Source organism: Ranitomeya imitator, chromosome 3 (assembly GCF_032444005.1).
Source record: "Ranitomeya imitator isolate aRanImi1 chromosome 3, aRanImi1.pri, whole genome shotgun sequence".
In the NCBI taxonomy this organism is placed as follows: domain Eukaryota; kingdom Metazoa; phylum Chordata; class Amphibia; order Anura; family Dendrobatidae; genus Ranitomeya; species Ranitomeya imitator.
Genome location: NC_091284.1, coordinates 386,860,022 through 386,872,433, shown reverse-complemented (window position 1 = coordinate 386,872,433; position 12,412 = coordinate 386,860,022). Strand labels below are relative to the sequence as shown.

The window sequence follows — 12,412 nt, the reverse complement described above, 5'->3', positions numbered from 1 at the left end:
TAATATGGTGCATTCTGGTATTATTTTGTTCACTAATATAGACACGTCATATCCACAGCACTTTACAGACATCGTCATCACTGTCCCCATTGGGGCTCACCATCTAGATTCCCTATCAATAAGTCTTTGTTGTGTGGTAGGAAACAGGAGGAAACCCACACAAACACGGGGAGAACATGCAAACTCCTTGCAGATGTTGTCTTTGGTGGGATTTGAACCCAGTTCCCCAGTACAGCAAAGTAACACTGCTAACCACTGAGCCACCGTACTGCTAGAATAGAATTAGTTCACTATTATTAAACATGTAGAAAAGACAAAGTTCTTACCCACTTCAATTAAACCTGGGCACATTTCAATACTAACAGTTATAGCGAACAATATGGCATGCAACATGATTTGTGACAAATTAATTGAAAAAAGTCAATTGAAAAATTCCTACCCAAGCATTTGTAGAGCTGAACCATTTCTTGCTACATTTTCAATTGACACACAAATGCAAAGAATGCAAAGTATAACTAAAGTAAAGGTCCCCATTATGTATTAGACTAACATCAGCCGAACCTGCCGATATCACACTCACAAGGGTGTAGGAGGAGTGCAGGATTCTCGTATGAAAGGGTTGCCCATAATCCTACATTGTCAGCTTGCTATAGATTCTGGCTCTGGTTCTGGGATGCCTTCAAGCGGTTGGAGAGGAAATTGTAATTTTGCCTGGCAGCTATTCAGATAGGTGAAGATAAGTGGCTGCAACAAGTCCACCATAGCGGGAACTATACTGGCTAACAGTAAGGTTCTTCAGAGGGACAATGTCCTATTATGTTATAAGCTAACATACTGTAAGTACAGCATAGCTTATAACAAGACTGATTTATCTAACCTATCTACGGTACTTATCTACTCACATGACATCAGTTCTGTATACAATTTAATCATTTTCAATTTTCAAAGCAGAGTCTGATGTTTAGGTCAACTTTTCACCAGTCAAGTTATAAGAATGACTCCTGTATATATATATATATATATATATATATATATAAATATATATATATATATATATACTATACATATATGTATAATCTCTGTGATTTTCACTCACCTTGGTATTGCGCACTGAAACCCTTCTGTCTATGGTTGCCATCAGAAGTGAAGTGAATTCGTAGCCAATTCTTGCTGCTGATGACTGGGGGTGGTAAATTTGATCCTGTAAACCTGAAATGGAAACGTAGATATTAAGGAATGGGGACTACATTAGTTCTCACATGTAGTTAAACCTTACAGACTGTATCTAAGTACCCATTACAAACCATGCAATGAGTAAACAGGTTTTATAGCACCCAAATATTGATATGTGGAAGACTTCAGTTTTGTTGTAGCTATTGTATTGCTATTGTAGCTATAAGTAGTTGGAAATTGCTAAATTTGAACATATACAGTATGCATGGTTTTCTGCAAAGAAAATTAGGCAAAGATAACTGTCTACAGAAAAAGTGTTGTTTTTTTTAAGTGTACAGTTTACATCATATTCCAAAGCTACTTTGCTGATGTGATCAAAATCTTTATTTCAGGGTGATACATGTTGACACTTTACAAACAAAAATTGTACAGACTTTTAAAAAGACCATATACTGCAATAAATAAATCTAATTTCACTTTGATTCCAAGCCATGGATTGTTTATTTAGAATTAGTAATGAATAATGATCAAAGCTGCCGAAATAGAACTTTTGCATTTTGCTCGACCTGGAAATGTAATTTTTTCTATGTGAATCGAATGTACACCATTATGGCCTGAGGTTTCTAAAGACCCAAGAGCATAGAAAATAATAAGTAATATATAATACAAAATTATATTGACCCAAATCTCACCGGTATTGTCCTGTCTAGTATCGTTGCTTTGGTCCATTTATCTTTGGCCTGATCACTGTGGTCTTCACTGGGTCATCTTAGGCATTTTGCTGCATCCCGAGCCAATCAGCTCAGCTCCTGGAACCCAACAGCTTTGGCATTTCTTGTGGTGTCTAGGCTGTGACTTTATGAGGTTTCATGACATCACAACCTAATCAATGCAAGAGATGCCAAAGATACCACGTGCCGGAAGACACTAAAAAATGGCCCAGTGAAGTCCACCCTGGTGACAAAATCAAAAGCGATAAGTGAGGGCCAAGGTGAGCATTGTTTATTTATTTTCATTAACCCCGTTCCTGATTGTCATTTTGAAAAAAATGCGTGAATCGAATAGTAAATAATATCGATTCTGGTGAATTTTTGTTGAGATTTAAAGCAAATTTCAATTTTACTTGAAACGATTTGCTAATCTCTAACTTTTATACAGTTTTCTCAACATGAACTGTGTAGAGTATATGCGAAAATACTGTGCATTAGATCAATGTCAGGATTAGCTGACAATCGAATGCATATAAGAGCACTCCTACTTAGACAACTCCCTTGTGGTGGAAGTTGCTCAGTTTTCCTTCAGTATCATCATGTAAGACAATGCAGATGCTCTTTGCAAATGTTCTCCACTCTAAATCAAAAAATTAAGATGCTGACCTCTCTTTATTAAGTCATAATTCCCCAATATTGTATATAGCAATGAATATCCTCAGCTAGGCAACCTCTTGAAGGGGTTGTTCAGGTAAAGGTAAGAGTCTGCAGTCACTGTATGTGACTGTAGACTGCCAAATAGTGATAGGATGTGGTACACACGCTTTCATGGTTCCCTGGTGTTCCCAGAGCTTTCCAGGCAGACAAAATTCATATGGATTCTCTTAAGATTCTTCTGTTGAAAAAAGCAGGATGAGTCTAGTTGGCATGTGCCCAGTAGCATGCAAATTACATACGTGTGGTCATATGACTGCCAACTACAATGGGGGAATATAAGGGAACCATGAGAGTGTGCATACCCCGCACAAAAAGTGTCTGCAGACTTTTCTGCCAATACTTTAAGAGGTTTAAAACATTTTTCATGGTTTCCTTTTTTTCACATGTAAAAAAAGTCTTTAATTTTCATGTTGTTTTTGACAGTGTTCTATTTTTATTTCATGCATTTTTTATGTTTTTTTATCATCTTAAGTAAGGGAAAACACGTGGAAAAAGCATCACACTTTGAGCATGTTGCATAGGGAAAAAAAACAAAAAAAAAATCTTAAAAAAATGCTTCAAAGGTGTAATAAAACACTATACAAAAATACACTGATTGTTGTAGGTTTTCTATTTTCCTATTGGCTAATAGCCAACATCTGTCTACATTTCTGGCTCAAAAAAAGAAATAAATTAATGAAAAAGGGCACTTTATTGTAAGTTACAGTTGTTCTCAAAAGTTTACATACCCCGGCAGAATTTTTGTTCAGGGTCATTTGGATGTTTTAGGTTGTCATTATGATTTAAAAAGACAAAACACAGTCGTTTTACAATAAATGGCTTCACCCAGCCACTAACCATGAGTGGAGAAAAAGTTTTGTTGTTATCATTCATATTCTCTGAAAAAGGCCAAGAAAGAAAAAATTTGGTATGTAAATTTTTGAGCACAACTGTATGCTAATGAGAAATGTATAAATTATGGCTCTAGGTTTAAATGATTTTGGCAACATAAAAAGACTTGTAAGATCTAGCAAAAGTAAGAGTTGAAAACGAGAACCAATTCTTGAGTTCTTCATGTTTTCCATGAGTGTTCAGCACAACCTAAGAACAAATACTTGGGTTATTGTATTGCATGAGCCCTTCCGTGATCTCATTGAGGAGAGTTTCACTCATTGAGACGTGGGGCCACTTGAAAAGCAGACTAATATTTATTAGATAATAAGCCAGAATCCACTATGACTATTACGCCAGCATTCATCCATATTATCCTAGTCATAGAGGTTAAACAATGCTCTCAAGAAAAATATTTCATTAAAATGTCACTCTGTGTTCTGAAAACTCTAATCCTTCTCATTTATACTTTCAAGTCGGAATCTATGCTGATAATATATGTTTAAAGTCTAATTAGTGTGGAAAGCTGGCGGGGTAATCAGTTTAGACACTCCACGCAGAATGAACCTCTTGTCTGGGCGCTCTACCATAGAACAGACGTATACAGAATACACATGTGCACAAAGACATTTATACTTAGCTGCTCTAAAAAAGCACAAAAATGCAATAAAAAAAGAGTCAAAAAATTATTTCTTATAAAAAAAACAACCTCCTGAGTTGTAAAGTAATTTAAGGGGAATTGCTTCTAAAGAATGAACCAGTCTTAAAATTATGGTTCTTTTTTAGGCAAAAATGACTCAGTAAATAATAGGGACGTATACTCAAGCTGGCAATTTACAATTATGGTGGGCGAATGGGTCTCTTCAGGTGAAAACTGCTAAAGTGGCATGTTCTTCTATATCTGCTGAAAATAATTTCTGTACATGACTCTCACACACACACCTGGATTTCATTTTTATTTCAGAGCAACAAGAGTAGCTGGCGGATCACAAAATCCTAAATTTACCAAGATTTTCTTCACTACAGACTACACCTGGCATCTGTGAGGTGTAAATACTGTTAAAAAAAACCCTATGATAAATTGCATTGGTTTGTTCTAGTATAAATGCAAAAATACCTGAAGTAGGTCAATACCGAAATATCAAATGATGGAAGCACTGAGCCAAATAGATAGTTTAGAGATGAAATGTGAATAAAAATACTGACTACAATACTGATTGAAAGAAAATGAAGACTATGTGGGGACTAAGGGTCTGTTTACACAGACGGCAAGATATGTCCACCAATGAGAAAACTTTTACTGATTGACAGTCGTTTGCATGCCTGTTTACACAGGCAGACCAAAGCAAACTATGTGAACTGAGCGGTCAATACTAGATCAGTCAGTACACATAGGCTCCCATCATTTTTGGTAGGGCGAGTCCTATTTACCCAAGGCAATGCACTGCCAAGAACGATGATTTCATGCTGTCTAAAGATCATTTCCCCCAATTAATGAGGGTAGTGCTTGTTCATCGGGTGATCGATAGCCTGCATATACTGCAAAATAATTGTGAAACGCTCGTTCACGATTATCATGCAGTGTAAATGCCCCTTAGGAAAAGGCTAAATGTAGAAGATGATACATATACACAATCCAGTAAGGTATGTTACACCATACCGGCATATTGGGTCATTTTCATGGGGAGATTTGTTAAATTTAGACAGTAAACATCTAAGCCAGAGAGGCAGAATTGCACCAACCCTGTCACAGAAGCGTTTCTCTTTCTCATGCGACCTCTTGGATGGTTTACTTTTTACCAATATTTTGCCACAAAATAATGACACATGCTGTTATGAAATCTGGCGCATTTTATGCCATCTATGATGCATTTTCTAAACTGGTTAGTCAGATACAAAAAGCTGAAAACATGTCATAAGCTTGGCACTGAGCAAGTAGGTAAGTTTTTTAGCAGGTTGATATGCCAAAATATAAGGTAATGGCATTAGAATTTTCTTATTACTTTACATGCTGAAGGTTAAGTACCCAGGGAAAAACTCTTAACATACGTGATAATTGAAGGCTATCACGGATGCTACACAGTCATCCAAAGACAAAAAATATAGTGTAGTGTAGTGGACGCTCGTTCAAAATTCCAAGGAACCCACTTGGAAGCTTAACAGCATAATGATAAATAAAGAGTGTCCAATCATGGGTGACATCAGTTGGTCATAAAATTCCATGTGAAAAAAAAAGTTTTATTAACCAGGCTCCATGGGATTGAATAGTGTAGTCTAATACTTCATCATATACCTTTTTATGTGTTGTACTGACATATACCAGCCAGATGAAGACAAAATGTCCACTCTTTTGCCTCTGACTAATAAACCTTTGTGGGCACGTTATTGTGAACAGTTGAGCAAGTTGAAGATTAAATAATCTCTAAAAGGCCTAAAGTTAAATACAACATATTTATTTTGTATCATAGGCAAAGATATATATTTTCATCTTTTATATTTTAAAAATTACAAAAACAAAAATGGGCCAATGCCCTTTGGAGATATGTGTGTTCAGATAACTTTAACAAAGTTCACCACCATCATTAGAAAAGGCCAGGTGACACAAATTTCCCAGCTTTATGTAAACCCAGCCTCCTTTAACCTTGTGCCAAAAAACAGCAGCCATGGGTTCTTCTAAGCAGCTCCCTAGCTGAAAATGGTGAAGGCTCACAAAGAAAGACGAGGCTGTAAGAAGATAACAAAGTGTTTTCAAGTTGCTCTTTCTTCAGTTCGAAATGTAATTAAGAAGTGGCAGTTAAGGTACCGTCACACTAAACGATATCGCTAGCGATCTGTGACGTTGCAGCGTCCTGGATAGCGATATCGTTCAGTTTGACACACAGCAGCGATCAGAATCCTGCTGTGATGTCGTTGGTCGCTGCAGAAAGTCCAGCACTTTATTTCGTCGCTGGACTTCCTGCTGACATCACTGAATCGGCGTGTGTGACGCCGATTCAGCGATGTCTTCGCTGGTAACCAGGGTAAACATCGGGTTACTAAGCGCAGGGCCGCGCTTAAGAACCCGATGTTTACCCTGGTTACCAGCGTAAAAGTAAAAAAAAAACAAACATTACATACTTACATTCCGGTGTCTGTCCCTCGGCACTCTGCTTCTCTGCCCTGTGTAAGCACAGCGGCCGGAAAGCAGAGCGGTGACGTCACCGCTGTGCTTTCCGGCCGCTGTGCTTACACAGGGCAGAGAAGCAGAGCGTCGAGGGACAGACACCGGAATGTAAGTATGTAGTGTTTGTTTTTTTTACTTTTACGCTGGTAACCAGGGTAAACATCGGGTTACTAAGCGCGGCCCTGCGCTTAGTAACCCGATGTTTAACCTGGTTACCGTCATCGTTGGTCGCTGGAGAGCTGTCTGTGTGACAGCTCTCCAGCGACCAAACAGCGACGCTGCAGCGATCCGGATCGTTGTCGGTATCGCTGCAGCGTCGCTTAGTGTGACGGTACCTTTAAAAGGAACAGTGGAGGATAAGATATGTAAGGAAGACCAAACAAAATTTCAGTTAGAGTTGTTCGTAGGATTGCTAGAGAGGCAAATCAGAACCCTCACTTGACTGCAAACATTGTTCTACTGTTCAGAGACATCTGCAAAAATATGACCTTCATGGAAGAGTCATCAGAAGAAAACCTCTCCTGCATCAAAAGTATGCAAAACACTGGGCATTTGTCGGAGGTACTCCAGTCACTGGTGTGGGCTGATAGGAAAACTGCTCCCATCTGCTACACCTGCTGTCGCTAATAACTCTGAGAGCAGGCATTGGCTAATGGAGTATTCATCAGTCAGCACCTACACTGTAACTAAATCATTTTTTTAAATGGCATGTGTTCCCCTGTATTTTTGATAACGAGCCAGGCAAAACTGATAGCTGGGGGCAACCCTCAGCTGTCAGCATTATCAAGGTTGGTTATCAAGAATAGAGGGATCCCCATACTGTTTTTTATATGTCTGATCACAGCTCTGGGCTCACGCTGTCATTTGACCGATGGTAATGATTTTTCCACCGATCAGAAGCAGTGTTTGCTGCTCTGTCATGCACATGACAGCGTGGCAAACACTGGATGTTCGGGCCCCCTATTCAAGTTAATGGGGTCCAGGTACTGTTCTGGTACCCGAACCCAAACTTTTTTTAACTGTTTGGCTGAACCTGCCGGACCTGAGCATCCACAGGTCCTCCTATCTCTACTCACCAACCATTAAGCATGAGGGGTGGATCAATCATGCTTTGTGTTTTTGTTGCAGCAAATAGCACAGGGAACATTTCACTGGCAGAGGGGAGAATGGATTCAATAAAATTTCAACAAATTTTTGTTGCAAACATACCATTATCTGTAAAAAAGCTAAAGTTGAAATTAGGATGGCTTCTACAAATATATAATGATCCTAAACACACATCAAAATCCACAATAGACTACCTCAAAGGCACAAGGTAAAGATTTAACATTGGCCCTCACAGTCCCCTGATCTGAACATCATTGAAAATCTGTGGCAAGACCTCAAAACAGCAGAGCATTCAATCCAACAATGTATAGCCTAGTTGACTGGATACAGTGGCTCTGGCACACATCAGGCTCTGTATTTACACTGTCTATTGACGGTGAACTGTTTAATACAGGAGGAGTCTGAGTCGGACTTTTTAGCGCATGCCAGCTAGTCACAGCTGTGATAATGTCCTAGTAATAAAAACTTCATTGTAAGTAAACAACAGCACACAGCTTGATAAATAACACATACTTGAATTATGGGTTTTAACTCCTATCTCATGATGTACTCAGATTACAATGTAAAAACACTCCCTAACAGATTTCCTTTAACAATTTCCACACCCATAAATCCTATCACTAAAAAATAAGCGCTGCAATCTCATATGATTTAATGTCATGATTCCAATGGCAGGGAATCACAAAAGGACAAGCACCAACGAGCTCTAGGGTGATGGAACCTGAGCTGACCGCGACCCTAAACCTGAACACACAAATAACAATAGCCGGGGAATGTGCCTACGTTGATCCTAGACGTCTCGCACCAGCCGAAGATCTAACTTCCCCTATTAGAAGAAACACAGACCTCTCTTGCCTCCAGAGAAATACCCCACAGAAATAGCAGCCCCCCACATATAATGACGGTGAAATGAGAGGAAGGCACATACACAGTATGAAAACAGATTCAGCAAAATGAGGCCCGCTAAAACTAGATAGCAGAGGATACAAAAGTAAACTGCGCGGTCAGCAAAAAACCTTCAAAAAACCATCCTGTAATTACTTGAACTCATGTTCCAACTCATGGAACATGAGGAGCAATTACAGCCCACTAGAGCAACCAGCAGCAAAGAAACAATTATATGCAAGCTGGACAAGACAAAAATAAAGCAAAACGTGGAACAAGAAAATCAAAAACTTAGCTTGTCCTGAAGATTACTGAAGCCAGAAGCTGAGGTAACAAAACACTCTGATAACCTTGATAGCCGGCGGGGAAATGACAAGAAAGCCCGGTTAAATAGGAAACTCCCAAATCCTAATAGAACAGGTGGACACCAGAGACAGCAGAACACAAATCACCCAGTACCATCAGTAACCACCAGAGGGAGCCCAAAAACAGAACTCACAACAGTACCCCTCCCTTGAGGAGGGGTCACCAAACCCTCACGAGAACCACCAGGGCGACCAGGATGAGCCCTATGAAAAGCGCGGACCAAATCATCAGCATGAACATCAGAGGTAACCACCCAAGAATTATCCTCCTGACCATAACCCTTCCACTTGACCAAATATTGGAGTTTCCGTCTGGAAACACGAGAATCCAAGATCTTCTCTACAACATACTCCAATTCTCCCTCCACCAGCACTGGAGCAGGAGGCTCAAGCGAAGGAACAACAGGTACCTCATACCTCCGCAACAACGACCGATGGAACACATTATGAATAGCAAACGATGCCGGGAGATCCAAACGAAACGACACAGGGTTAAGAATTTCCAAGATCCTATAAGGACCGATGAACCGAGGCTTGAACTTAGGAGAAGAGACCTTCATAGGAACAAAACGAGAAGACAACCACACCAAGTCCCCAACACGAAGTCGAGGACCCATGCGGCGACGGCGATTAGCAAACTGCTGAGCCTTCTCCTGGGACAACTTCAAATTGTCCACCACATGACTCCAAATCCGATGCAACCCATCAACCACCATGTCCACTCCAGGACAATCAGAAGGCTCCACCTGACCAGAGGAAAAACGAGGATGAAACCCCGAATTACAAAAGAAAGGAGAAACCAAGGTAGCAGAACTAGCCCGATTATTAAGGGCAAACTCGGCCAGCGGCAAAAAGGTAACCCAGTCATCCTGATCAGCAGAAACAAAACACCTCAAATAAGTTTCCAAGGTCTGATTAGTTCGCTCCGTCTGGCCATTCGTCTGAGGATGGAATGCAGACGAAAAGGACAAATCAATGCCCATCTTAGCACAGAACGTCCGCCAAAATCTAGACACAAACTGGGATCCCCTGTCAGAAACGATGTTCTCCGGAATCCCATGCAAACGAACCACGTTCTGGAAAAACAGAGGGACCAACTCAGAGGAGGAAGGCAACTTAGGCAAGGGTACCAGATGAACCATTTTAGAAAAGCGGTCACACACAACCCAGATGACAGACATTTTTTGAGAGACAGGGAGATCCGAAATAAAGTCCATGGAAATGTGCGTCCAAGGCCTCTTCGGGATAGGCAAAGGTGACAACAATCCACTGGCTCGAGAACAGCAAGGCTTAGCCCAAGCACAAACCTCACAAGACTGCACAAAAGAACGCACATCCCTCGACAAGGAAGGCCACCAAAAAGACCTGGCCACCAAGTCTCTAGTACCAAATATTCCAGGATGACCTGCCAACGCAGAAGAATGGACCTCGGAGATGACTCTACTGGTCCAACTATCCGGAACAAACAGTCTCTCAGGCGGACAACTATCAGGTTTACCCGCCTGAAACTCCTGCAAAGCACGTCGCAAGTCTGGGAAGACGGCCGACAAAATCACCCCATCCCTAAGGATACCAGTGGGCTCAGAATTTCCAGGGGAGTCAGGCACAAAACTCCTAGAAAGAGCATCCGCCTTCACATTCTTTGAACCTGGCAGGTATGAAACCACAAAATTGAAACGAGAGAAAACAGTGACCAACGAGCCTGTCTAGGATTCAGACGCCTGGCAGACTCAAGGTAAATCAGATTTTTGTGATCAGTCAAGACCACCACACGATGTCTAGCACCCTCCAGCCAATGACGCCACTCCTCAAATGCCCACTTCATGGCCAAAAGTTCCCGATTACCCACATCATAATTCCGCTCAGCGGGCGAAAATTTTCTAGAAAAGAACGCACATGGCTTCATCACCGAGCAATCGGAGCTTCTCTGTGACAAAACCGCCCCCGCTCCAATCTCAGAAGCATCAACCTCAACTTGGAAAGGAAGCGAAACATCAGGCTGACGCAACACAGGAGCAGAAGAAAACCGGCGTTTAAGTTCCTGAAAGGCCTCCACAGCCGCAGGAGACCAATCAGCAACATCAGCACCCTTCTTAGTCAAATCCGTCAAAGGCTTAACAACACTAGAAAAATTAGTTATAAAACGACGATAGAAATTAGCAAAGCCCAAGAACTTCTGCAGACTCTTAAGAGATGCAGGCTGCGTCCAGTCACAAATAGCCCGAACCTTGACGGGATCCATCTCAATAGTAGAAGGGGAAAAAATATACCCCAAGAAAGAAATCTTCTGGACTCCAAAGAGACACTTTGAGCCCTTTACAAACAAGGAATTAGCCCGCAGGACCTGAAACACCTTCCTGACTTGCTGAACATGAGACTCCCAGTCATCAGAAAAAAACAAAATATCATCCAAATACACAATCATAAATTTATCCAGATATTCACGGAAAATATCGTGCATAAAGGACTGGAAGACTGAAGGAGCATTAGAAAGTCCGAAAGGCATTACCAAATACTCAAAATGGCCCTCAGGCGTATTAAATGCGGTTTTCCACTCATCACCTTGCTTTATTCGTATAAGATTATACGCACCCCGAAGATCAATCTTAGTGAACCATTTAGCCCCCTTAATGCGAGCAAACAAATCAGTCAACAAAGGCAAAGGATACTGATATTTTACGGTAATCTTATTCAAAAGACGATAATCTATACAAGGCCTCAAGGACCCATCTTTTTTGGCCACGAAAAAAAACCTGCTCCCAAAGGGGACGAAGATGGACGGATAACCCCCTTTTCCAAGGACTCCTTAACATAATCCCGCATAGCAGTATGCTCTGGCACTGACAGATTGAACAAACGACCTTTAGGAAATTTACTACCAGGAATTAAATCTATAGCACAATCGCAATCCCTGTGAGGAGGAAGCGAACTGAGCTTAGGCTCCTCAAAAACATCCCGATAATCAGACAAAAATACAGGAACCTCAGAAGGAGTAGATGAAGCGATAGAAATCGGAGGTGCATCATCATGAACCCCCTGACATCCCCAGCTTAACACAGACATTGTTTTCCAGTCAAGGACTGGATTATGAGTTTGTAACCATGGCAGACCAAGTACTAGAACATCATGTAAATTATACAATACCAGGAAGCGAATCACCTCCTGATGAACGGAAGTCATACGCATGGTCACTTGTGTCCAGTACTGAGGTTTATTCATAGCTAAAGGTGTAGAGTCAATTCCCTTCAAAGGAATAGGGACTTCCAGAGGCTCAAGACTAAACCCACATCGCTTGGCAAATGACCAATCCATAAGACTCAGGGCAGCGCCTGAATCTACATAGGCATCGACGGAAATGGATGATAATGAGCAAATCAGAGTCACAGACAGAATGAACTTAGACTGTAACGTACTAATGGCAA

At 40.9% G+C, this 12,412-nt stretch overlaps 1 protein-coding gene across 1 annotated transcript in view; it reads right to left on the bottom strand.

The window, feature by feature from the left end:
• The window catches only part of CSMD2 (CUB and Sushi multiple domains 2), a 1,686,610-nt gene that overhangs the window by 539,588 nt on the left and 1,134,610 nt on the right, over positions 1–12,412 (bottom strand). Inside the window, exon 6 of the mRNA XM_069756979.1 lies at positions 1,097–1,209. Within this exon, the coding sequence (XP_069613080.1) occupies positions 1,097–1,209 (113 nt within the window). The remainder of the gene's footprint in view (positions 1–1,096; positions 1,210–12,412) is intronic.